We start from the raw sequence: 27,348 nt of genomic DNA on the forward strand, positions 1-27,348 counted from the left end.
GCTGGTTTTGAATGTCCTGAAACTGTCCCTGTGGATCAGCAAAGTTTGATTTTGAAACAGGGATGTCAGACAGGAAGTGGGGTTGTGGAGCAGAAAAAAATTTGAAAACAAAACAAAGCCCTCCAATAAACAAAACCAGGGAGACATTGCCTTGTGTTTCAAAAAAAAAAAAAAAAAAAACCCAAAACAGTTTCTGAGCAACAGCAGCAGCTGCATGTTTGCTGCTTGGGCAATCACCATGGTTTTAAAATGAAACCTTGATAAAGCACCCCAGACTTGGGTAACAATTATTTTTGCAGTTTGACTGATGCAACCATGTTGGTCAATCCTCCTTTGAGCTCACTGCCTGCAAAGGCTGTTTGATCAGCAGGACTGGGAGAAACAGGGACTTCTTGTCCTCTGCTGCAGCATTAAAAAAGTGTGGGTGGCCTTTGGAGCAGGTTGGGTACAGCTGTGTCACCATGGTGGGGGTGAGGTCAGGACAAGTTGCTCCTCAGGCTGGGAAAGCTGCTGTGTGTTGGTGAAACCCTTGGAAATGTCAGGATCTGTGCTCTGGAATGTTGGAGCAGTTGGGTGCTGGGGTGCTCTGGGTGGGAACTGAGTCTGATGCCTCAGGTTTGAGCTTTTCTGTGTTTCAGGCTCTGCGCTGCTTCAGTGTGTGGGGCTGGGCTCACATCAGGGCGTGCTGAGCTCTGTGCACAGAGCAGGGAGACAAAACAATTCCTGCTCCAGCTGGGCACCAAGGACAAATGATCCAAATCTCAGCCCAGGAGCACAAACACCGTGGGCTGGAGAGAGAAAAACAAGCAGGGTGGGACTGGATGGGCTAAAGCTGGGATGGGACAATGAACTGCAAGGTGCAAATGGAGCAGAGCTGATCCAAGGGAGAGACCCCGTGCTTGGTTGTGCATTTTGGGGCCATTTTGGTTCATCTTGGGTTCATTTTGGGACCATTTTGGTTCATCTTGGGTTCATTTTGTGACCACCTTGGTTCATCTTGGGAACATTTTGGCTCATTTTGGGTTCATTTTGTGACCATTTTTGTTCATTTTGGGTGCAGCCCTGGCTGGGCTCTTGTGCTGCCCAAGGTGGCTCCATGGAGGAGATGCTTTGAATAAATCCCTGCTTTATTCTGTAACTCTGCCCAGCCTCTGCTCCAGCTCAGCCTTCTCAAGGCATCATTTCTGGTAAGAGATGAGGTGTGTCAGGTGCCCCAAACACAAAGAAATAGCTGAAATGATTTTTCAGGAATTCAGCTTTGGAGGGAGGTGGTAATTAGGGTAGTAGTTAAATCCCAAGATATTTCCTGGGATCTGAGTGTATGTCACACCTGGGAAAATGGTCTGACAAGGCCAGCAGAGCCCTGCCAGGCACCAGGACAGTCCCTGTGCTGCTGCATGTGTTTGCTGGGAAGAATATATCAGGATTTGGCCTCCCTTTCCTGACAATCCTGTGACTGCCGTAACTACTGACAGTAACAACCTCAACTCAGTCATTAACTCCAAACCCAGTCCAGAGTGGGACCATTTGATCTTAGATGTTTTCCAGTGCAGAGGGCATGGTGTGAGGGATGTTGGTTTGTGATCTCCACCCTGGGTGTTTGCACTGAAGCCTTAAAGAGGAAACAGAGGTGAAGAAGCTGGGAAACCAGTGCTGTACCCAGAGGGCCTGTCCCAGCCATCCTGTGTGCTGCCATTCCACATGGGAAAGGGGTTTTGAGAGCTTTTAGGCTTTTCCATGGCTTAGAGTTGAAATTCCAGCTCAGTTCTTCCCTCTCAGATAAAGCCTGCTTGCTCCCACTGATAGGTCTGGTATTTTAAATCTGCTGCAGGGAAATAAAAAGGCCTTGGCAGAGCTAAATCTGTTAAATATCTTTATATCCTTCACTGGAATTCCTGATAACCAGAAGCCCGTTCAGGCACTACAGCCATGTAGGGGATAAACAGGCAAAAGGTGAATGTGTAATGAGGTGAGCAAGTGTTTGTAAGAGCAAGGAAACCACTTTTTTTTCCTGTGGAAGGAGCAGGAAGAGGTGGCACAGACATTGCTTTGCTCTTTTTTGTCACCCTTCCCGAGTGCATCGAGCAGGTGGAGGAGGAAGAAGGGGCTGCACCCCGACCTTTAGGAGCTTTAAAGCGCGAAGTGTGGAGCGCTGAAGTGCCAGCGGTGCTGCTGCAGGCTCTCACAGACAATCAATGCTGCCCTCTGGTGCCCCGAGCAGGCTGCGCTCAGCGGGCCGGCATCGCACCGCGCACGGCAGCGCCTCCGCACCGGGCTCGTTAGATCCTGCTCCTTGGAGTATCCATGGGTTACACCGGGCTCGTTAAACCCTGCTCCTTGGAGTATCCATGGGTTACACCGGGCTCGTTAAACCCTGCTCCTTGGAGTATCCATGGGTTACACCGGGCTCGTTAGATCCTGCTCCTTGGAGTATCCATGGGTTACACCGGGCTCGCTAGATCCTGCTCCTTGGAGTATCCTGTGGGTTACACTGGGCTCGTTAAACCCTGCTCCTTGGAGTATCCATGGGTTACACCGGGCTCGTTAAACCCTGCTCCTTGGAGTATCCATGGGTTACACCGGGCTCGTTAGATCCTGCTCCTTGGAGTATCCATGGGTTACACCGGGCTCGTTAAACCCTGCTCCTTGGAGTATCCATGGGTTACACCGGGTTTGTTCAGTCCTGCTCCTTGGAGTATCCATGGGTTACACCGGGCTTGTTCAATCCTGCTCCTTGGAGTATCCATGGGTTACACTGGGCTCGTTAAACCCTGCTCCTTGGAGTATCCATGGGTTACACCGGGCTCGTTAGATCCTGCTCCTTGGAGTATCCATGGGTTACACCGGGTTTGTTCAGTCCTGCTCCTTGGAGTATCCAGTGGGTTACACTGGGTTTGTTCAATCCTGCTCCTTGGATTATCCAATGGGTTACACCAGGCTTGTTCAATCCTGCTCCTTGGAATATCCAATGGGTTACACCGAGTTTGTTAAATCTGCTCCTTGGATTATCCAAGGGGTTACACCAGGTTGGTTCAGTCCTGCTCCTTGGAGTATCCAGTGGGTTACACCGGGCTTGTTCAATCCTGCTCTCTGGATTACCCAGTGGGCTCCCTGCCCCTCCACTGCAGGAAGAAGCACTGACAGAGGGAGTTGAGCAGCCCTGCTAATGGAGTGCTGGAGAAGGGAGAGTGGAATTTCCACCTGCACTCTCCTCATGCTTTGATGAGTTTATTCGTTGTTTCTGTCAGGGCAGGAAAGGAGATTTTTCCTCTTATGCAATGAAAAAATAAGAAGACAACAGAGAGATGGGTTGGTTGTCAGAGGCCATTCTGAGTTTGGAAGAATCCTGATCACAAGATGCAGGTACCACAGAAGCCTGGTACCTGCTTCTTGTGATCAGGATTCAAAGCAGTTTTTAAAAATATTGTCATTCCTGTATTAAATATAAAAATGTGGGAGAGTAAAAACCAATGGACAGAACACATTTGGGAGAGTCACCAGCAGACTAACTTGTCTTGCTAAATTGTCTGGGCAGGTTCTAACATGGAGTGGGGAGGGGAAGGGGCACACAGGGGAGATGTGTGTGCCATGAGCACATGGAATTCATTGCCCTCTGGTTAAGGTTCAGAAACTGGGAAAGATTCATGGGGACCCTGAGAGCTGTGTGTGCACTGGCATCATCCAGGGTGAGGGAGGAACAGGAGCAGTCACGGCACACTCCGCAGCCAGTCTGGAGTCACCAAGGCTTTGTGAGCTTTGCTTTTGATGCTTTTCCTTCTCTGTTTTAGGTGCTGAGCCTGTCCCTGATCCTGCCAGGCCGGGTGCTTGGGAGCAGCCCTTGCAGATGTGCCTGATGAGGTCAGGGGAGAGCTCACAACTGCATGTTGCATTTCCTTGTCAGTTGGATTAATGCCCCTTATCTTGTCCTCACTCTGGAAATGCTCCATCTCCCTAAGTAGCATTAGGACATCACACATGCCCTGGTCACGGATTATCTCTCTGGGGGCCTGACACTGCTCACAGGGCTGACACAGGCCAAGGGTGGCTCATGTTCCTGGCTCTCTGGGGGACACACTGGAGTGATTCCAGCTGAGAATCATGAGACTTGGACCACAGAGAGCAAAGGGGTTAAAGCTGGGAGAGAGGAACTTTTACCTTCCCTTTAACTCTTGGATACAGCACGAATTGTAACTCCTCTGTAATTATCAAAAGATCAAAAAAATGTTCAGACGTGAGAGATGAGAACAAGCTGCATTGTGAGAGGGGGACTGGGAACACATGGAGGTCCCAACAGCCAGAGGAGCGCTGGGTTCCCTCAGCCTGGAGTGAGCAGAGCAGGGAGAGGGAGAACTTTGGGAGAGGCACGCTCACTGCCCAAGCTCTTAGCATGGAAGATTTATCACCTGGGGGACTTTCTCCTCTTCCATGCTAGAGGAGACAAGGAGGGGTTCGGAGGAGAAGTGGCACAAAATGCTGGTGTAATAAATGCATAAACAGCAGGACAGCACCTACACTGTGGTGCCCACAGAGCCAAGGGAGCCCCCGTCCATGTGGATGCCATGTCCTGACTTCCTTTGCCAACCACACTGGACTAACAGCAGAGTTCAAACAGAGAATGCAGGACAGCACCCACACTGCCCACAGCACTCTGGTGCCCACAGAGCCAAGGGAGCCCCCGTCCATGTGGATGCCATGCCCTGACTTCTTTAGCCAACCTCACTGGATCAGTTCTCCTGTGCCTGGCTTGAAGCTTTTTCAAGCAGTTCAATTGCTGATCCCCATTACAGGAGCATGAAAACCTCTCATGAGCTTGGATCCATGCTCAGCCCAGAAAGCGCTTTTATCCTCATTGTGCTGGAGATAGAGTGGGGCTAAATGGCTAAATGAGAGGCTGGAAATCAGTAGGAGAGCAGGAATCTAGAGCTGCAATTCTTAACCATCTTGCTGCTTCAGATGTGAGTGTTACAGCTGGAGAGTGAAAAAAGGCTCTATCGTTTTCCTGTGGGCACACAGCGCGGCCAAGCAAGCCTGAGCTGACATTTCAAAGACCTTTTGTTTTTCAAGTGGGTTCCTTCCATCTGGGAAAATGCTCTATTATCTTGGGGGGAGGGAAGCAGCAACTTGCAGAAATGACTTGATTCTGTAGCCAGTTTGTTAGATGTCAGGCCAGACATTGCTTGGATGTCAGTCCAGACCAAGGAGAGTGCATCTGACCAATGTGTTTACTTTGCCACCTGCTTTCAGAGAAAAGCACGTAAGCAAATTCAAATGTTTTGAATGCTTTCATGTGTGCATTTATCTTGCAGGAGAACTGTGTCTCAGATGATACTGGGAGAGGGAGCTCTCCCAGACTGTGTTAAAAGCACAAGAACTGAGCATTCTTTTCAATGGGGGTATTTACATTCTGTTACAAAAGAAACACTGGGAGTATTTCCCAGGCATTCCCGGAAAAGAAGTGGGCAGTAGCTGCACACTATCTCAGTGCTCTTTAATTTGGTTTGTGCCAGGGAGATCTCAAAGTCAAGAATCACATTTGCAGATGCTTGGGCAGTTCATGAACTGCTGAGGCTGCCCAGAGGTTGTGTAAAGTTAATGATGCAGAACAAAGCCTGCTGACATCCAAACTGCAGGAGGCACAGACCTGCTGCTCTCCCATCTCCTTCCTTCTCTCTGGAGGCAAGAGCCTTTTTGGGCCCCACTTGAGGTGCTGTTTTCTATCTCCCATGTCTTGTGAACTGTTTCCCACTGCATTAATGCCTGTCCTCATTGGAGCTGAGGAGAGGGAGAGCCCTTGAAGTGCAGAGACACCTGAGCAAGGAATTCCCAATAAATATTGTCAGGAGGGTGCCTAAAGACTTCTTGGCCTGCTGTTGAGCTGGAAGTTAATCATTGTTCTAGGACAGAACTCCTCAACGCTAGAAAAGAGAATGCTGAGTTCAAGTTGAGCCTGGCAGGGTGGCAGGAAGAGCACCGTTACCAATGTCAGAGTTTAACCAGGGTATCCTGGCTTTTCCAAAATGTGGAGCCTGTGGTTCAGCCAACACAGGAGAGCTGTGTGACAGAGCTGAGCTAATCACAGCCTCCCTCACGCTGGGCTCGTCAGCACTGACTCAGGAGGTGAAATGTTCCCAGTGTTGCCCCTTGGGTGTTGGGAGCCTTCCAGCTGGGACTCTGAAGGGCTGTGCTGCAGCAGGCACGTCTGGCACATGGAGATGGATTCCCCCACTGGTTTATCTGTTAGATCTGGCCACTTCAGGGCATTTTTTTTTTCTTGGCACTTTCTTGCTCTGTTTTGAGTCTTAGCAGTCATTTTCTTCTTCAAAGTAACATATGGAAATGGTTTGGGATGTGCCCATGGCAAACTGGTTCTGCGCTGGGGACTGTTCCACAGAGCTGACGTCAAGCAGACCAAAGCACACAGCACCTCTCAGGGTCCACGGGGGTTCTGGGCCCATGACTCATGCTGGGATCACAGCAGGAAGTTCAAGCACTGCCTTGCAGGCTCTTTTTGGATCATATCAATTCCTTGCTCTGTTTCTTTATCACTTTCATGTGGCAAAATGACAGATTTTACACTGCAAAACTCATCCAGAGGCTCAGACTCCCTGGCAAACACTGCATTGCTGAGGGACAAGTGTCCTTGTGTCCCTGCATGCAGGACACTGAAGTGTCACACTGAAAGCTGCCAACATCCAGAGCTTGACCTGCTACCCAGGCATCCTCAATATTGTTAAAAGAGAATAGATTTTTGTGTGTTTGGGTTTCTAATCTATGGATCTTCCTATGAATCACTGTGTGGTGCTGTGAGCCAAGGTGTGCAGCATAAGAGAGGGTTGTTTTCAGTGCTAGTTAAAGCTCAAACAGAACACAAGGAGCTATGGCCAAAGGATACACTGTGAACTCTACCTCTGGCACCTCATGGTCCACAGAGAGCTCACAGTTTTTAATTCCCGATTTTCTGATGTAGATTTCAGGGCTGTTTGGGATAATGACAGCTTCTGTTTGTGGATGAAACCTTTCTGTGCCACTAAAACTTCTTCCTTCCCCATTCACTCCACCCCAAGACAGCACACATGCTGCAGTCACTGACCAGGCGTGTTCCAAGTTGTGCTCTGCCCTTGTGAAACCCTATTTGTACCTCATGGGTGATGAGCATGCCTGATTTAACACCTAAATCTGCGTGCGTGTGACAAAACCACTGGCTGCTTCAATTTGATTTCATCCCAGAGGCTGCTCCAGGACTCTCTGCTCACAGAAGAGGGTCCTGAGTCGGGTGGTACCTTCAGTAGAAGCCCCTGGCACTGCAGCTCCTGTGCAGCACCCCAGCTCCCCACTGTGTATTTGGCTGTCACTGTTAATTGGGCTGTCACTGTTAATTGGGCTGTCACTGTTAATTGGGCTGTCACTGACCTTTCAGGCAGCTCTTTCTGTCCCACGCACACAGCAGGGCTGGGTGACGTCTGTGCTCTTATTTCCCACCTTGGCTCTCACCCTCCTTCCCCCTGAGCTCTCCTCTGCTCTCCAGCAGCCACAGATTGCTCCATGAGAAACTGATGCATGAAGTAGTTTGAAATCAAAGTTGTGGGAACAGCGCTGACGGTAATGCCAGTTATTTACTCAGGAATGCTTAATTAGGTGGTTAAGACCAGGATCTGACTTTAATTCAGACCAGACCAAATGAAACAGGGCTTTGTTTGTTTTTAATTTCCCTTACGTCTTTGGCAGTGTGAGAATTAACACGTGGGGACGTGGGAGCATCGGCTCATGGAAGTGAGATTTAACTTTGAGAAGTGTGATTTAACTTTGAGAGATAACCAGTGCTGACTCACTCGCTGTGTCCAGTGGCCTCACAAAACTCCTCCTGGAAGCTGCTTCTGTTCCCATTCTCCTGGCTGCAGGACTCCAGCAGGGATTGCAACAAGCACAAGGGAATACTTGTTTCCCTAAGAAAGAGGACGTTGCAGAACAGGTTTTACACAGGGGCAGAGCTTTGTTCCAGATGGGATCCATCCCAAAACAGCACTAGGACTTGTCCAAACAAGGAGTGAGATGTGACACTAGCATAAAGAGAAAAGGGGAGGTAAAAAGCTGAGGAAGAAATGTGTAGGTGGGAATGCAGATGACTTTTTGTGGTGTTCAGAAACTTCCAGTAGTTTTGAGTTACAGAAGGAACTGTTCTATAACCAGCTGAGCAAGTAATTTGGTATTTCGATGCTGTACTCTGACAATTTCACAAATATTAATTATCCTTCTTTATATTTTTCGTAAAAGTACTAGCTTTGAGCAGAATGCCAGAAAATCCTGGACCCTCGCTTCTAATCAACCCAGATTAGGCAGAAATTATCAAAGATTTGGGGAATGTGAGCTCAGGGGCTGGACTGGGTCTGTCAGAACTGCAGGTCCAAGATCTACACCCAAGTTATTACCCTTTATGTCTTTAATATAGGAGCTAATAAACAAGAAACCCCTCAGCAGGTAGTTCCTGATGGATTGTGTATCACAGCACAAACAACACTATCTTCTTATATCAAAATATACATTGAACTGCTGTTGTTGAGAATAATTGTCACTGTACATTATGTGATTCTCCCATATGGGTTAAGCACAAGTGAGTGCCGGCTGAAGTGATGTAACATTAGAGGAAAAAGCTGAGTTATGTTCTGTGTTGCAAGATCAGCAGATGCACAGTTCAGGGTTCATTTTTAGGGCTCATTTCTCCTCCCCAAGCCCATAGATGAGTTCTGCCCGTGCCAGCACAGCCCAGATATAAAAATAATGTAAACTATTTCTTATGGCTTGGAGTAGACAAAGTGAATGGAGTCAAAGGGCTCATCTCAGCATAAAGACACATGAAATAATTCCCAGATGGATTTACATCAATTATAGTGAAATCTTTGCCAAACTTGAATATCATTTATTTTCCTCCACCTATAATAATCTCTGATCTTTTAACCGGGTCCTTTTCAGACCGGGGACTGCTGCAGCCGTGTCGGTGTGGAGTTGATGCCCCGACGGATCCCACTAACCCCAGGAGAACCCACTCCTCTCGCCATTCCCGCTCCCCTCAGCGTTCCCCATTCCCATCTCGCTATTCTCGCTCCCCTCAGGTTTTCCCGCTCCTCCCGCCATTCCCGCTCCCCTCAGGGGATCCCACTCCCCTCAGCGGACCCCCACCCCGTTCCCGCCAGCCCGGCGCGCCTTAAAGCCGCAGGCTCCTCCCGCGCCGCTCCCCTGCCTGTGCCCGCGCCGCGCCCACCATTGCCCCTTTAAGGTTACCGCGGCGACGGGCCCGGGCGAGAGCGAGGCGCATTGACGTCAGGGCGGGCGGGGCCCGTCCGGCCGGTCGGTTTCCGGTGCCGCCGCTGCAGCGAGGCCGCGGCCGGGCCGGGACGGGCGGGGGGTCCCGGCGGAGCCGCCGCAGGTGAGCGGGGCGGGGGCAGCGGCCGGGCGGCCCCGGGGCGGCGGCGGGGCCGGGGGCGGCGAGAACCGCGCGGGACGGGCGCGGAGCGGGCGGCTGCGGCCTTGGGGCGGGGCCGGCCCGGCCCGGCTGAGGGAGCGGGGCCGCGGCTCCGGGGGTGCTGCGGGGACAGCGGCGCCTTCTCGGGTCGGTGTCCGAGAGAGCCCCGCGGGCTGTGGGGCCGGGTCCAGAGGCGCTTCAGGGCCTTTGGGCCGGTTTGCCCCCGCGGCTCCGTACCCCGCCCCGGGGTACCGGCTCGGTGCCGTCCCGGTGGCCCCGGGTGCGAAGCGGCCGCAGCCCCTTGAGCGCTGCGTGATGGGCTGGGCTGGGCGGGGCAGCCACGCCTTGGGCAGCTCGGGGAAGCTTTGGGATTGTGCAGAAAAAATGGCTCGTAGAGATAAATAGCGGGGTTTTCATTTTGCCCGTGATGCCGCATTTCCTGCCCCGCTCTGCCCTTCTGGCGTGGCCCGGGGCCGCTCACGGGGCCGCTCGGTGAGCGCTGACCTTCAGTGCGGGCTGCCAGAACGAAAGGAGCGACTGGGGAACTTCTGGGCGCTCTGTCAGCCCGTGGGGAGGCCACGCTTTGTGTTTATGCAATGCACAATACACGTGTGTGTGTGTGTGTGTCCGTCCTTGAGCAGGGATTAGGTGTGACAGTCACAACACCTGCGTGAAGTGTTGGTAATTCCTTATTAACTCGAAGCCTTTGTAATCTCCAGCAGCAGAATTCATAGGGGCACGTTGTGTTGCCTCTTTGCCCTGGGTTTTTCTGCTGCTGCATCAGCAGGATAAACCCCATGGTGTGACTTCAGTGACTTGTCATTTCTCAAAATTATTTTGACTGAATCCGTTTTTTCCCTTTCAAAAGCTGATCCTGGGATCAACATATCTTACTGCATATAAATAAGCTGTTGCCACACTCCCTGTACCAGGTAACTTTCTTTATATTTCATCCAAAAATGCCCTGAGAAATTCTTCCCTGTTTCTTTAATTCTCACTGTGTTAATTTTCTTACGAAAAAAATGACATGAAATGTGTGTCTATATACATGTATACTTAAAAAATGTATTTGAAAATTGTTTTATTAACTTGTGGTGGGCTGAGCCAGGCTAGATGCTAAGCACCCACCAAAACTGCTCCATCACTGCCCTCTTTAACTCAACAACAGAAGGGAAATATAAGGAAAGGTTCCTGGACTGAGATAAGGGAGAGATCACTCACCATTTGCCATCATGGGCAAAACAGACTCCACCGGGGGAAATTGGTAATAAATTAAACTAATTAAATTTGAGTAGGATAATGAGAAATAAAGCCAGATCTTACAAACATCTTCCTGGCCCTCTCCCTTCTTTCCAACCTTAACTTTACTCCTGATGTTCTTTGCCTCCCCTCAGAGGATGGGGATTGCAGTCAGTTCCTTGCACGCTGTCTCTGCTGCTCCATCCTGCTCAGGGGAAGGTCTGACACCTTCCCCATGGGAGACAGTCCTCCATGGGCTTCTCCAACATAAATCCTTCCTGCAGGCTGCTCTCCAGCCTGCTTTCCCTCCCATGGTCACAGCTCCTGCCAGAAAACCACCTCAGCACAGGATTCCTGTGGGTCACACTGTGATTTCCTCTGCTCCAGTCCTCCACAGGGTGTAGGTGGATCTCTGCTCCCCTGTGGATCTCCAGGGGCTGGGGATGGATCTCTGCTCCCCTGTGCATCTCCAGGGGCTGGGGATGGATTTCTGTTCCCCTTTGGACCTCCAGGGGCTGTGGATGGATCTCTGCTCCCCTGTGGATCTCCAGGGGCTGGGGATGGATCTCTGCTCCCCTGTGGATCTCCAGGGGCTGGGGATGGATCTCTGCTCCCCTGTGGATCTCCAGGGGCTGGGGATGGATTTCTGCTGCCCTGTGCATCTCCAGGGGCTGGGGATGGATCTCTGCTCCCCTGTGCATCTCCAGGGCCTGCAGGTGGATCTCTGTTCCCCCCTGGATCTCCAGGGGCTCTGGGTGGATCTCTGGTCCCTGGGCTGCATCACAGGCTGCCAGGGAATCCATACAGCCTGGAGCCCCTCGTGCTCTGACCCTGGGGGCTGCAGGGCTGTTTTTCCCAGTTTTTCCCATTTATTCGCCCTCCTCTATCTGGCTGGAGTTGCCATCTCTCCTCCCTGCTTAGATCCATTGTCCCCAAGGCTGTGTCAGTGTCACTGGTGGGCCCAGGCTCAGCCAGTGGCAGTTTCATGTTGGAGCTGAGTGGCACTGGCTCTGTTTGACATGGAGAACGCAGCCAGCAGCTTCTCACAGAAACCCCCTGTACCCCAAAATCTGGAAGTAGAAACCCAGTACAAACTTGAAAGGGGAGAAAAATCTCCTTAAGAACATTTCTGAAAGTGTCATAGCCGAAGTCTTTAGAACACCTGGCCTCATGACAGATGTTTAAAGCTGCACTCTTCATTACTTACAGTTGCAGAGGTATTTTGGGATTGCAGTGTATCCATGAAATAAGTGATGAGCTATGAGCAGGTTTCAGTTACACAGGAGCTTTTTAGGAGCTGTGTCTGTAATCCATAACTTCCGACAGCCAACCCTGCCCTGGCATTTTGGCTTCGACCTGAGCATGTTCCACTTCCGAATGCTGCTCGTGCCTGGCCTCTCACATTTCCAGCTCCCACCCACCTCTCTCCTGGCCCTCACCCAGCCCCATGACCCCGCACAGCTCCTGACAGGAGCCTCCAGTCCTACAAAACCCTCAGTTCAGGTGGGATCTTCCCTCACACAGGACTTGAGTTGTTGAAGCTTTCTCAGCTTTTCCTTTTCTGCCTGTGGCTGTAGAACCCCCAGAGTTCTGATTTCTGATTTCTTTCCAGGTGCTAAATAAGTTCCCAGCATTTTCTTTAGCTTAGTTTGGTAAAGGTATTTTTTTGCTGTGGTATCAGTAAGATAATGCAGCATAACTTTATTTTAGGCTGCACCATCTTTGTTTCCAAAGCAGTTTCCAGTAGTTATGTATTATTTAACCTCCTCCTTCTGTTCCCTTCAGCCATGGCAGCTTCCAGCAGCAGCAGCAGCGAGGAGGAGCGGAGCCTTCGGGAGTGTGAGCTTTACATCCAAAAACACAACATCCAGCAGCTGCTGAAGGATTGCATCGTGCAGCTGTGCACTGTGAGACCTGAGCGACCCATGGGCTTCATCAGGGAGTACTTTGAGAGATTGGAGAAGGTAAAAACACAGAGGGTGGAACAAATTACATTGAGATGTATTTTTGTCACTTAGGGGCTGAGCTGCAGATTTGACCAGTTGTGTTGACTGTTTGAAATTGGAAGTGGTGCTTTTGGAAAGCAGATCCTGTTTTCCAGTAGTTGTGCACCTCTGTCACACCAAAGCCTGTAGGACAGACCATAAGGTGACAAGCAGACTTACCCAGGTGTGATCCCAGCCCAGTGCTTACTCATGGAGGATACACAGCATACATGGGTGTGTCTGGAGCTGGAGAGCTCTGGGGATTGACCTTGCTGGATGCTGCTGAGGGCATTTGGATTCTTCTATTGATTTCCAGTAATGTGGGCAGAGCACAGGAGTGGTGCCAGTGGTATTATCCAGGCCTGGTTGAAGATAAATGAATATTTGCATTGCAGATCTCTGCAAGAGCAAGCCTGTTTGTGCCTTCTCTTGGGAGTTCAGTGTTGCTGTCCCTCTTGTGTTTGCCCTGAGCTCCCTTTGGTGTTTTTGTTGTTGCTGGAAGCATTCTGGGATCTTGGGAATAGAAAGCATTGAAACAGTGATTTCACACTCTTCTGACCTGGTAATTTTGTATATTGATCACTAAGCAGGTAGGAGAAGGAGCTGCAGTGGAAATAGGAAGATTAAAGGCTTGTGCAGAGGAAAGGTTGGATGCAACTGTGCTCAGAAGATGGAATTAGTAAATAATGCAGCTGTGACCTTGTGCAGCTCTTGTTTGCAGGTGCTGCTCTCAGTGCTTGTATAGGGCAGTTAGATATTGATGGTTTTTTTTTTCCTAGTGAGTTTCTAATTGCTGCTATAAAGAAGAAGGAAATTAACACTGCAGATCATAAATATGTCTTGTAGAAATTGTATTTTAATGGAAGTGTTCAGGATAAGTACTAGAAAATCACCAAGGGATGCAGGCTACCTGCTATAATTCTTAATTTATTTGGGGAACATTTTGCTTATGAAATTAAGAGCTCTGACTTTTTTGGTTGTGTGTATCAGCAACAAACCAGTGAATAATGAGTTTCTTAAAAATCCCTTGTGCCTGTTACAATGACTCTTTCCACTCCTTGGATTCTTGAGTTTTGAGGCACTGCTAGGTTGGGAATTTTAAAGCATCACCACAGGTATCTATAGACAAAATTTTACCGAGTAAACCATATTACTGTGCTTAGAATAAATCCTCAACCAATCCGTATGTGGGGATATAAAATGGGATTATTTGGGTGCTTTTGTGCAGTGGATTTATGATCAGCATGCAGTATTTGGGAACTTAATTTTTTTTTTAGCAAGATAACAAGTCCAGCTCTGAATTTAATGACATGTTGGAATTGAGTAAGTTGATGATTTTATTCTGGTGCACATTGGCTCTTTGTGTACTTGGTCAGCCTACACTGGAGCTGAAAATAAAACTGGTTAGGAGATGTTTTTTCCCCTTAAATTGCTCTGAATTTTGGTCAGGGTCTTTTCTCATGGTTTCCAAGTGCCCTCTAGTGCAGCTGTAGCTACAGAAACTGGAGCATTTTTTTGTTTCCTCCTTTGGTTTAAACTTTCTGCAGCTTCCCCTGGGTGCTTTCCCCACTCAGCTGGGCTGTTTCCCCAGTAACTGGTGTATTTTAAATGAATATATTATTTTAGCCATATGTAACTTGATGCTGTGGTACCTGCCCAGCTCTCAGGTGAGCTGTGAGCATCCTGTGCTGGGCAGGAAACTCCTGACATCCCTGTCTGCAGAGCACAAATTGTCACTGACTTTATTAACCAGTCTTCAGCTCTGCTACAGCAAAAATGCCTGAAATCACTCTGCTTCACCTCCCAAATCATGTCTGTTACACCTGTAATAAAGCACAGCAGCTTTTCAATGTGCTTTCTGAATTTTTCTCTCTCTGACTGAATCTCAATCTGAGTTATTTTAAATAAGATTGATTTTTGAAGGAACACCATTGAAGATTGAAGTGAGCTTGCTATTTTCTCTCTCATTCTCTTGACAAGTCATCTCTTCCACTGCACACAAACAGAGCTGATTCACTGGCATGTTATTAAAATATGCTGAAGAAATTTAAACATGCTTTAGAATTTCTGTTCAGAAACATTAAAATTGCTGCCTCCGAGATGGTTACAGCTACTACAGGAATTCAAATGTCCTCCTCTGGGTTATGAAAGCTGTTAGGTGAATCTAATTACTGCTCATTGATTGTATAAATGGTTTATTGTATCTGTTTGTGGTGTGCTAAGGCCTCTGTTCTCTTTGCTGTGCAAACATGTGTGGTAATAGCAATACCTGCTAAAAGCTGTAATGGCTCTCCAGTGCTGGGCTGGGCTGTGTAGGGCTGCTTGAGCTGTGGAAATTCAGTGTAGAGATCATTATTGCAGCCTGCCCGCTGAATCCTGGCTCTTGGACATGCCTGTCCTCTGGAATAAGTGCATTGAAATACTGTGTGTGATGCAGTTATGTGCACATCAGGCTTTACAGAGAGCTGGAAGTGTGGTGGACATGCAGTCACTGCCCCTGTTCCCCACCACCTGGCCTGCCCAGATACTATATATATTATATTCAAAAAATACTATATATATTATATTCAAAAAATATTATATATATTATATTCAAAAAATATTATATATATTATATTCAAAAAATATTATATATATTATATTCAAAATTATTATATATATTATATTCAAAATTATATATATATATATATATATATATATATATATATATATATATATATATATATATATATACACACACATAATATTATATATATATCTGAATATTTTCGCATTTTCCTAAGTATTTCTTTTGCAAAACAAGCTAGTTTATGAGGATATACTCTGCAGTTGTGAATTTCTGGCAGAGCTTTTTTAAAAATGCTTTTATAGCTTCTGAATGGTTGGGGTTTTTAAAGTATAATATAAATGAAATACTAATTACCAGAGGAAGTTGAGACTGTGTCTGGTGCAATGGCAATTAGCAGGTTTTACAGTGTACATAATTCTGAAATTGTGAAGGTCTCCTTCAGTAGCTGATAGACTTAAATCTGAGTATGTGAAGTGTCATCACTTCAGTATTACTTGGAATAATTGAAATGGAATTAAAAACATTGGTTATTTTTCAGGAAAAATAATGCTTGCAGTTCATGACTGACACTGAAAATTGTGAACTGCTTCATCAGCTGAAAGACCAGATCAACACTTGGATGGAATAAATAAATTATTCCATAATCTTTCTCAGATCCTGGGAATATTTATACTGATGAGTGCAGAGCAAACTGAGTTTCTTTATCCATGACCTGTTTAATGTGAGGAGCTTCTAGACTTGAACAAACAGGTTTTCCTCATAAACTGGCTAAATCCAAAGGTAGCTGGGAATAACAACTGCCACTCTTTCTTTAGGTCCTACTGTAATTATTCTCTGATCTATTGGTGTAAGAAATGGGGGTTAGTGTCAGAAATTGTAAAAGGTGTCTATCAAAAAGATGAAACAGATTATAGGATGTATGGCACAGGGGTGTCTGTCAGTGTAATAGGAATATCTGGAGATTTATAGTTTAGTTGCTACAGTGATGTTTGTAGCTGATGATCTTGGAGGTCTCTTTTACCCTCATTCTATGGTTCTGTTCTATGATTTGTCTCAGGGAGAATCTTATTGATGAATGTGTGTATGGACTGTTCAGAGAAAGTGGTGTATTTTAAATTAATACATTATTTTACCTGTATGTAACTTGTTTCTGTGTCCATCCCCTACTTACTATTCTAAAAAATGTTAATATTAATTTTGGGTCAGACAGAAGTTACCAGTTATAATTTTTTGTGTTAGTGCAGTTTCCTTCTCCCTGAGTGGGGCATTGCCCTGAGGAGTCTCTTGAAGAGTGTTTTGATAACAACTCCCTCACTAAATGCTGCTGAGTGCTTCAGTCTCTGATCACAATATTTAATATTTTATGTGATACTGGAAAAAACCCAGCAGCTGGTGTTCACTTATTAAAAAAATGTCTTTTTTAATGGTTAAGTATTTTGTATATGAACAAACATGTTCTGTGGTTGATGGTGGGACACTTTACACCAAACATTTATTACTGCTCAAGCTATTTTTAATTTCATCTCTGTTGAGATAAAATCAGAGGACAGAAACGAGTTTTAAATACATTTTGCTCCCATGGCTGGGAAATGTGGCACCATTTGATCAATGGGCAGAGAGCAGGAAGTGAAACGTGAGGCTGTGCAGCTCCTTGGCTCTGGGAGAGGAGAGGGGCAGTGGAAACTCCCAGGAATGAATGGGTGTCCCATGGCCCTTCCCTGGGGCTGGTGCTGTGATCCACAGCCTCTGCCCAGCTGGGATCAAGGACACTGGGACAGACCCAGCTTTACAAGGGCTGGAGCTCTGCGAGAACAGATGAGTCCTTGTTCTTTTACAGAATGTCCCAAACCCCTGTTTCCTAGTGCTGGGAAAGTCATTTGAGCTGCTCTGATGTCAGTGCTCTGAGTCCAGGGTTGGCTGTTTTGTTTTGAATCTGATTGTAGTTGATTGAGTGAATCTTTCGAAGAATCAAATTTCTGTGTGTTGAGTTAATTAGAAATTGTGTTATTGTAGGTACCCTGCTCTTCTAGAGTATCACTCCAACACAATAAGTAACTGAAGGAAATAAGGAAAACAAGTAACCTTATGCAAGGTTTGCATGTGGTTTGCATAAAAAAATCCCACTTTGGCCTCCAGCATCCTTCCTGCAGCTCTATTGAAAGCAGTGTTCATGTTTCTTTCTCCCAAAATAAATGCTGGTTAGTGAGTATCAAGTTGGTCCATGACTCAACCTCTTTGATAAGCTTCTCATGTAGCACGGATTTCTGAGGAATTGCTCCTCTGTCTTTCAACTCCAAAAAAGCTTTAACACCTCGCAGCTGAGGGGAGGAATGGGGGGTTTGCAGCTGGGGAAGTTCCTTCAGCATTTGAGGAATGTCCTCATCACCTGTTGAATACACTGGCAGAAACCAGAATCAACTTGTTCACACCAATAGTTTAATAAATGAAGAATAACTCAATAAAATAAACCCCATTGTGATGTGAGTGGTAGGAATGAAAGGCACATCTACCACGTGGTTTTGAAAGGGCTTTGATCTCGGATGCTGCAGTCTCCTGTTTGCCTTAATGTGGGAATAATGGTACACAGGAAGCTGCCTGGTGTTGGCAGGCTGGGCTGGAACATGATACATCTCTGCTTGGTTATTTTTCCCTTTGGATTATGTGACACAGACATGTCTTCCTTCCTGTTTAGGAGGAAACAAAGCAGTTGTTGAATCAGCTGAAGTCTGGTTCTCGCTCCGACTCCCGGGAGGACGAGATCTCCCCTCCTCCCCCCCTGAACCCCGTGGTTAAATACAGATCACGACGTGGGGCCATCAGTGCAGAAGTCTACACAGAAGAGGATGCTGCCTCTTATGTTAGAAAGGTGCTCTGACTCTAAAACCCTGCTCAAAATTACACCCAGAATCCAAGAGTTTATCTGAACCTACCTTCTGTCCAGGGCATTAAATAACACCGAGCTCCTGGAGCCTGTTATGTCCTAATTGCTGTAAAAAGCAGACCTGTGTGTGTGGCTGTGTAACTGGAGGACAGAATAACCCATCATGCAATTAAACCATTCATGCATTACTTAGACCTGTTCCCTTTGAAGCCATGTATATTTAGATGTGCATATATTTAGATATATAGAATGTGCTTCCAGTTATTTGGCAGCTGCAACAACGTTTGGCCTAATGGCAGAGCAGGCTTGCTGCTGTTCCCAGGAAAACACAGGTTGAACTGATACTCATCCTCCTGCAAAAAAACTGACAAACTGAGCATGGAATTATGCTTTTCAGTTGCATAAAATAATACAAGATTATATTTTCCTTGTGTTCAAACTGTCTGTAAACATTTACTATATTTGGGGTTATATTTATAGTGTTTGAAAGAAAAATGGAAAAACTCCGCCAGTGTTTTGTAGCAATTTAAGTTGTTTATTTACCATGGGAAATAAAGAAATGTTTCATGAGAAAAATTAACCATTTGCTTTCTCTGATCCTCTCCTAGGTTATTCCAAAAGATTATAAAACCATGGCTGCTTTGGCAAAAGCAATTGAGAAGAATGTGCTGTTTACCCATCTTGATGATAATGAGAGGAGGTAGGAGGAAGTCTTGGTGGGGTTAAGGTGTGTGGAAGGGCAGAGTTCAGAAGAGCTAAATGTGTCACAAATCTGCAGTGACTCTGCAGTGGTCAGTGGGACACACAGCTCCAGGAGCAGTGTGGATGGGTTTGAGGGTACAGATGTGTGGAGTTGTGCAGGTTTTTGTCTGATTGTGGTGTCCTGTCCTGCAGTGACATCTTCGATGCGATGTTCCCTGTCACTTACATCGCAGGAGAGACTGTCATCCAGCAAGGCAAGTGACACTGTGTGCTCTGGGGATGGGGAGCTGGCTCTGGCCTAGTGCTCTTAGATTGTGTTTATTTTTTAATATAAAAGCAGGCTCACTGCAGCCACACAATTTCTTGTTGTGTTCCCTGAAGCACTTGATACTGAAGTGAGGAGTTGGAGCCGCTGGAGGAGGATGAGGCTTCCTTGCAGAGATTATAGTTGGGAATATTGTCCCTTGATGACTCTGGAGAAATGTTATGTCAGTTTATGGATCTGGCTGGCCTTCCCAGTAATCCTGGAATTGCTGCTGATCTCCTGGGTACCAGTAGATGCCCCCTTTCATGGGACTGAGGAGTGTGAAATCAGCAAAATGTGATGTTTCACCCTGCAAACTGTGGGAAAATTTGCCAACGTTGTTGGAGTCTAAACATCAAAGTTGGCAGAGATGCCAATTCTTTCTTATTATATGTATATTAAATTTTTTTTTCTCTTCTTTAGGTGATGAAGGTGATAACTTCTATGTTGTTGATCAAGGAGAAATGGATGTAAGCATTCCTGGTAGTTTATTATGATCTCTTCATTCCTAGGAGAAGAATACTCTGATATTTATAGGCCTCTTCTACAGACCCTGCCTTTAGCAGCTTTGCTCATTTTATGTTCTTACTTCTATAAGTTTGTTTTGCTCCTTAAGAGCTCAGTCTGGTTGCACAGACTGAGTTTAAAAATTAATGATTTGGACATGATACAGATGTTTTAAGCATGCAGGGTGGAGTTGAGGTGTGGGGCTGTCTTTAAGAACAACCAGACTTTTATTTTCCAGCCCAGCTCATTCATAGCTGACAGACCTTGTTGAGGTGTTGTTTCTCAGGAGTCTGTGCATGAGATATAGAAGAGAATCCCTTTGTCAACAAAAATTCAAATTGTGCTGGGTTCGGAAGCATTGGCAAAACCCTGAAATAATCAACCTTAGTACAGATGTGAGAATTTCCTTGTCCTCCCAAGGGAGCAGAGGGCAGCAGGAAGCTGAGGGCTGTCTGACCATGCTCTGCCTTGCAGGTTTACGTGAACAGTGAGTGGGCCACCAGTGTGGGTGAGGGTGGCAGCTTTGGAGAGCTCGCCCTCATCTACGGCACCCCCCGAGCTGCCACCGTCAAAGCCAAGACCAACGTCAAGTTGTGGGGCATTGACAGGGACAGCTACAGAAGGATCCTGATGGCAAGTAGCCCTCAAAACCTGGGTTTGTGCTTTGGGGGGTTATGTATCCTGGGTGTCTGTCCTTCTGCCTGTCCTTTGCTGGAGTTGTTTATTCCAAATCCTGCTGTCTCTTCGGTAATCAGAAAGCTGATTACTCAACGTGCATCTCTCCGGCACAGGGCAAGGGGGAATCTTGCATTAGTGAGCAAAACAATGCCAGTATTAAACTGAGCTGAGGGTGAAATAAGGCTGCAAGAACTGCTGAGTACTTTAGGAATGTTGCTCAACTGGAATATTACTGAGAGAACTCAATTTCAAAACATTTCATCTTGTGGGTTTGGGGTCTGTGAGACAGAACACTGTGTGTCTGGTTAAATTTGTTTGTGTCTGGAGTTTTATTTAGAGTAGACAGAGCACTTACTTTGTGTCCTTTCCTTTTTTTTATAGGGAAATACTTTGAGAAAGAGAAATATGTATGAGAAATTCCTTAGTAAAGTATCTATATTGGGTAAGTGAGCAGATTTTTGTTCTGGAGTGGAATCAGTTGGCACATTGTAATGAAGCTGTTACCCAGCATTATGATGATTACAGGCTGTTGTGGGAACTCATCACAACTGCTTCTCTGCATCAATCCAAAATAACCCTAATTCAGGTCTTGATCACTGATGCACAAATGCAGGCAGAAATACACTGACCTCTGTATAAATACAGAGCAGAAGGTGTAATTTGTGCCTTGAGAAGACACTCCAGTAATGAACTCTTAAATATCTGCAGAATCTCTGGACAAGTGGGAGCGTCTCACTGTGGCTGATGCCTTGGAACCGGTACAATTTGAGGATGGGCAGAAGATTGTGGTCCAGGGAGAGCCAGGAGATGAATTCTTCATTATCTTGGAGGTAAGCAAGCTCAAAATTACAGGCTCAGAACTTGACTTTTCTTGGTTGTGTCCCTAAGCACTTGGACAAGAACAAAACATGAGAATGTACTTCCAGAGAATCACTAAAGAAACATCATATTGCTGGACATGCAGTAACTTGGATTTAGTTTTGCTGTTTTCACAAATGGTACTTCAGGAAAAAAGTAACAAGTTTCTGACTGAAAGCAGTTTATCTTTCTGAGAGTAGAGACCTGTTCTGGAGAGCTGCTAATGCCTTACTTGTGTTCTGTCTGGTGATTTGTGTTTATTCTGGGTTTTTTGCTTGTCATACTATAATATTTGTACTATTCTGAGGAAAACCAGGAAGAATTCACTGCTGTAGATGTGTAAATGTTCAAGATGTTTAATGCTTAGAGAGGAGAGGAGCAATTGTTCTTGAATAGCAGTTAGGTGAACTGTGCAAGGACTGTGAAGTGGCTTTTGAACTGAGGCATGCTAACAGTTATTTGTGCAAAGCAGCTGATTCTGTGTGAAATTCAGTGTTTGGAGTGGAAATTGCAGTTGTTTGACTGCTGTCATTTATTGAAGGGCACAGCTGCAGTGTTACAGCGCCGGTCAGAAAATGAGGAATTTGTTGAAGTGGGCAGACTGGGACCTTCTGATTACTTTGGTGAGTTCTGTTGTGACAACTGTGGCTGCAGACACACTGTCACCATTTTGTCTGTGCTGTGTCAGTGGTGGAGATGAGATGGATTTGCTTAATTACTGTTTTGGGCTGCTGTGGTTGCTCTCAGTGCTGGGTGAGTATCAGAGTCATTTGGCACTCAGGTGTGCACACAGGATGTGATTGTTCCACACTAATTTACTGTAAAAAATTATTTGGCTTGACCTCTCTGCCCTGAGCAGAGCTAAATTTTAAATGACATTGTATTCCTCAGGGCTGTGTCCAGTTGAGTTTCCTGTGTCTCCAGGGATGGAGATCCCACAGCCTCTCTGGGCAATTTCATTCTCTGTCTAACCAGCCTTGTTGTGCGGAGGTTTTTTCCTTCGTGCCTGACAAGAATTTCCTGTTCTGCAGCCTGTTGCTTTCTCTCTGTCTTTCCCTGTGCAGCCTGGGTTTGTCTTTGTAGTCACTCACTACACAGCTGAAGACAGCAGTAAATAGGAAAATTCCTTCCTTGGCCTTCTGTTCTCCAGGTCAGACAGGAAGCTGGTCAGAACCTGGTCAGAACCTGCTCTTTAATGGTTAAGCACAGCCCTCTCCCTCTCAAAACCCCTAACATTTTTCTCATGGTTTGGGTAGTTCCTCTCTTTCCTCTTGCTAAAACCTTTTGGTTGTCCAGGTTTTCAGCCCTGTAGATGATGTAAGCAGCAAATCCTCTGTTGCAAGGCCTGAATTGGGATGGACTTGAGTGCTTGGGCTCTGCCCAAAGGTCTGCTTGGCTCAGGATCTCGGACCAGACTTCATTCCATGTCATTTCATATTTTCTAATATTTCTCTCTGTGTTCTCTTGAGTTTCCCACTCTAAATATTATCACAGTCATTGTGTTCAGGTGCTGCAGACCTTTCCTTCAGGGGTTTAACTCTCCCTTAGAACCTCCTTATTCTTCAGCAAGCTTCTCTTTTGGAGGCTGCTGAGTTCAGGAGTTTTAATTGGGCACAGAAGAAAAGTTTTCCTCATTTCTTTGGAACATCCCTTCTGATAATGCAGACAAAAGCGTTCTCCAAGGAACACTGAGTTCTTTCCTCAGTCCTGAACATGGAAAGAGCTCAAGTCCAAAACCAAGCAAACAAACCCCAGAGCTGCTGCTCTGGTTTCTTCCATGCTTGTTGTAGGAATGTTAGGGGTTGTTTCTGTTGCTGATAACAGGGGTTTGTTGAAAATTTCATTTCCAAACATGTTGTTCAGCAGTTGAAACAAAGCTTTTGGCATATTTGTGCAAAACTTCAGAAATGGGATCCAGTGGGACTTCAAAATGCTCCTTTTCCACAGCCCCATGACAAAGTCAGAGTTTTGATTCTGGCCAGCAATGGGTCACAAGCTTCTGTCTGGTGCATGAATGTTTCATTTGTTTGTTTACTTCAAAACCATCTCCTAAGTTTCCTAGAAACATCAGAATTGAGCAGTTCTATTAGAAAAATAACTACATGTTGGCTAGGAAAATTACACTGTGAATTGAAACATGACCTTTCCTCACAGAGACACCTTGAAAATTTTTAGGCTTTTTTCAGAGAGACTTGAATGTGGACAGGCTTTTTAATAACAAAATCAACAAGTAGGGTTTTTTTTAAACTACCCTCAGAGCTGCTTTTAGTGTAATTACTTAGGTACTTGTTCTGAGCAGTGCTAAAGCCTGAATTACCCACTCTGCAATTTCAAGGGGAGAAGTGTTGTTATTTGCAGGGTATATACATATTACATATATATATATAAACACAAATACACATATATGTATATTTGCAGGTCCTCCCATGGAGTCCTCCCAAGAATCTGACTCCAGGTGCTCAGAAGATTAATTTATTATTTTATGATACTATAATATATTAAATTTATTATTTTATGATACTATAATATATTAAAGAATGCTGTAGATATGTAAATTAAATGTTCAAGATGTTTAATGCTTAGAGAGGAGAGGAGCAGTTCTTCTTATACAGCAGTTAAGTGAACTCTGCAAGGACTAAGTGGCTTTTGAACTGAGGCATCCTAACAGTTATTTGTGCAAAGCAGCTGATTCTGTGTGAAATGAACTAAACTACACTAAAGAATACAGAAAAGATACTTAGAGAATGCTAAAAAGATAATAATGAAAACTTGTGACTCTCTCCAGAGTCCTGACACAGCTTGGCCCTGATTGGCCAAAGAGTCAAAACAACTCACAGCAGAACCCAATGGAACAATCTCCAAACACGTTCCACATGAGCACAACACAGGAGAAGCAAATGAGATAAGAATTGTTGTCATTTTTCTCTGAGGCTTCTCAGCTTCCGAGGAGTAAAATCCTGGGCGAAGGAATTTTTCAAAAACGTGAATACCACAGAGAAGGGTCATTTCTTTGCCTTTTTTTTTTTCCCCATTGATTGGTAACTCTGCTGTCTGTTTCTGCTGTCCCAGGTGAGATTGCTCTGCTGATGAACCGTCCTCGTGCTGCCACCGTCGTGGCTCGTGGCCCCTTGAAATGTGTGAAGCTGGACCGGCCCCGCTTCGAGCGCGTGCTGGGCCCCTGCTCGGATATCCTCAAGAGGAACATCCAGCAGTACAACAGTTTTGTATCACTGTCTGTCTGAAACCTTCCTCCCTGTCCAAGCCATGCTTCACAAATGCAGACTGCTTCCTTCCCCTTGTGCAGAGCCACATCGCCACTGGCATTTGCAGCTTCCTGTCCGGGTAAAAACAAAAAAAAGAAAAAGAAAAAGAAAAAAAAAAAAAAAGGAAAAAAAAAAGGAAAAAAATAAACTGCTTATCATGGCACTGTCATTAATTTAGAGCATATTATTTCTGTGCTCTCTGTCCCATTAAATTAATAGAAAAAGTTCAGTGGAGATGTTTGCTTCTCTCTGTGCACCAGTGTCCAACTCAGGCCGGTGCTCAGCGAGGGAGAGACCTCCTGGCACCACGCCATTGCCATAGAGTGAGGAGGTGACAGTAAAAGGGGGGGGAAGACAGTTCTTTTAAAGGTGTTTCTCAAATTATTGGACAGATTTTAAGGCTGTGGTCATCACCTGCTGTATTTCTTTTCACATGAGAGCTACCCTTGTAATTGAGCTTCTTGGGGCTTGGGGTTTCCTGGGTTTTGTTTTCATTTTCTGGGTACTGTAATCCTAGGCTCAATCGTGAGGCATCAGCTGCTAAGAAAGCCACAGTTGGAATTTACCAGTATAATTGTTCCTGTGTCTGCTGGTTTAAGATTGCTTAGTTCTGTTCTTGTCAAGTGTAAATCAAAAGCTTTCCAGGTTAATAGTTCTGGTGAACTACAGCTGTTGATCCATTTGCTGACTTGCCGCAACTGATCTTTTCCACTTGTTCTTTCTCCAGCCATAGATTTGCCTTTTAAAACTCTTCCTGTTCCAAGTGGCAAGAACCAAATGCTCCATGAAATGCCTGACTGTGATCTCTAGTACATAGATTGGTGTAAGAATGGTGCAGCTGTCCAGCTGTTAGTACTGTTGGAGTGCTTAGATTGGTGTAGAAGTCGAAAGCAAACATTTGATTTTCCCTGTGAATTGTTTTGTTAATCCTCAGTTGACTTTTAAAAAATCACCATCACTTCAAGTGACCCTTTGTTACCAGGGAAAATAAATGCTGAGTGTTTTGGCCAGTATCAGTTGCAGGTGACAAGATTGCTGATCTGTAGAGCTCCATTATTCTTAGTAGAGAATGTGTGGCAAAAAAACTGAATATTTGAACTTACCTGCAACACTCAGTTGTTTCAAGTTTTTAGAGCTGTCAGTTCATCATTTTAAAAATGGTTCACCATAATTCTAGTTCAAAGCCAAAAGGTGCATTCTCTTTTCTTGCTTATGGAATTTCCACCACACTTATTTAATCTATTTTATTTTCCCCCCCAGTTCAATCTGTTGCGGAGTCTTAAATGTATTTCAGTATTTCCCAGCTTTGTGTTCCATTACTCTGTGCTCACCAAGACTTCCCAAAAGTTTTTACTGAATTCCACGGTTCAATAATTGTAGGCAATTTTTAAGGTTTCCTTTAAACTGTAATTTATATCAAGTAGCATAGGTTTGTATTTGGGAGTGACAGCAAGCAGTTTGGCATTTGTTGTGCAACTACTTTAACGATGGAGCCCTCGTTTTATTTCCTTTCTGAGGTGGAGTGGATGCAAATGCAACGTTTTCCCAGGCATGGACAGAATCAGGAAGAGTCTGCTAATTCATGCAGAGTAATACTGAAGGTATCAAGCCTTTACAAAAGGTTTCAGGGTATTTCTGAAACTGAAATCCCAGGAAGGGGATTGAAATGCTTGTGGTTTGAGTTCTCTATTCAAGAGATGTTGAATAGAGGATTTCTGCCAGAGTCCTTAAGGAATTAGCAAATGCTACCTTTTTTTGGTTCTTTTTTTTTTTTTCCTCCTTTTTTTGGGTAAAACTTTTTTGTTAAGTTTTGACTCTGCAGGTTTTTTTCTTCATATGTGTTTTGTGTTACATTAAAGCACCAAAAACTGTGTAAACCAGTTAGAGCTCCACAAAAAAATGCACATTTTTTTTATATAAGGCTTTCTAATCAAGTTTCACTACTGCATCTTTTTAGCTTGCTGTTTACTCCCTTTTGTAGTTTTACCTACAAGATTTTAAGATAAATCAGCTAAGTCTGAGTTAAATATTAAACACAGTTATAGCTTTACCTTTGTGTGCAATTTCAATATGTTTGAAACCACAATTGGCATAGTTTTGCCTTAGCTAACATTCAGGGCTTTAGAAGTAATTTTTTGCTAGTCTATCTTCAGCAAATTGATGAAGTCTATTGCCCTAGGAAGCTATAGTCAACCAGAGGACCATTTTTGTATTGTTACCTGACTCTATAAGTCTGATTTACTGTATGTGCTAATATATTATATTATATTCCTTTTGTTATAGATTGTCCTAATGGCAGGTAAAGCAATAAAATGATTTAAATTCTTAAATGCAATCAGCCTCTTTTATTTTATTCCCTGCCCCTGCATGGTGTTTTCCTTTGGCTTTAGAGGATGTGTTGTGAATGAGGCAGCAGAAAATAAGCAGCTTAATGGATTATCTTGGTGTAAAGTCCAGAGGGGTGAGTTCAGGTCCTGGCTTTTCCCTGGAGCCTGGAGAGAGCTCAGCCTCCACGTGCCAGCCTGGGAATTCCTCTGCTCTTGGACCTGTGTCCTGTTTGGCTCCTGGCAACTCTGATCTCTCCCAGGGTGTTCATTCCCAGCCCAGCCGTGATTTTGGGATTTCTAAGTTGGCTGCTCCCATCTCTGCAACCCCTTCATGAGCGTGTGGTGGGTAATCATGAGTAAGTTGTGGTGGGAAAGGGGAAAGGGGGATTTTCAGCTGTGATGGAGCAGGAAAACAATTTGAAGAGTGACCTGAAGCAGCTCAGACTTGGATGTGTTTTACAGCCAGCCCCAAGGAAGCTGAGTCAGCCAGCTTGGAAGGTCCAGTAAAAATTTATCTGTCATGTCCAGGAGAATAAAAGTGAGAAGAACCCTGTACCAGCCATTTAAATATCCATGGG

At 45.4% G+C, this 27,348-nt stretch overlaps 1 protein-coding gene across 2 annotated transcripts; it reads left to right on the forward strand.

Moving 5' to 3' along the window:
- The first annotated feature begins 9,337 nt into the window (after window positions 1-9,337).
- On the forward strand, window positions 9,338-26,773 carry PRKAR1A (protein kinase cAMP-dependent type I regulatory subunit alpha). Of its 2 annotated transcripts, XM_063176056.1 has the most exons (12): window positions 9,358-9,421; window positions 10,326-10,389; window positions 12,482-12,660; window positions 17,943-18,116; window positions 18,740-18,831; window positions 19,026-19,087; window positions 19,561-19,607; window positions 20,119-20,277; window positions 20,704-20,764; window positions 21,031-21,152; window positions 21,722-21,803; window positions 24,250-26,773. In XM_063176056.1, exons 3-12 carry the CDS (start codon window positions 12,484-12,486, stop codon window positions 24,420-24,422), a joined length of 1,149 nt encoding a protein of 382 aa, XP_063032126.1. In that variant the 5' UTR covers window positions 9,358-9,421; window positions 10,326-10,389; window positions 12,482-12,483; the 3' UTR covers window positions 24,423-26,773. The 2 variants fall into 2 exon arrangements, with proteins under 2 accessions (XP_063032127.1, XP_063032126.1); XM_063176057.1 differs by lacking the exon at window positions 10,326-10,389 and having other exon boundaries at window positions 9,338-9,421.
- Window positions 26,774-27,348: the final 575 nt, after the last annotated feature.

The sequence above is a fragment of the Melospiza melodia genome, chromosome 24 (genome assembly GCF_035770615.1).
Source record: "Melospiza melodia melodia isolate bMelMel2 chromosome 24, bMelMel2.pri, whole genome shotgun sequence".
Lineage (NCBI taxonomy): Eukaryota > Metazoa > Chordata > Aves > Passeriformes > Passerellidae > Melospiza > Melospiza melodia.

Bases quoted from the DNA above. Each gene is read 5' to 3' on its own strand.
- PRKAR1A (XM_063176057.1), top strand. From the start codon at position 12,484: ATGGCAGCTTCCAGCAGCAGCAGCAGCGAGGAGGAGCGGAGCCTTCGG. The intron at 19,088-19,560 runs GCAAGTGACACT...TCTCTTCTTTAG, and splicing joins AGAGACTGTCATCCAGCAAG to GTGATGAAGGTGATAACTTC. The intron at 19,608-20,118 runs GTAAGCATTCCT...TCTGCCTTGCAG, and splicing joins TTGATCAAGGAGAAATGGAT to GTTTACGTGAACAGTGAGTG.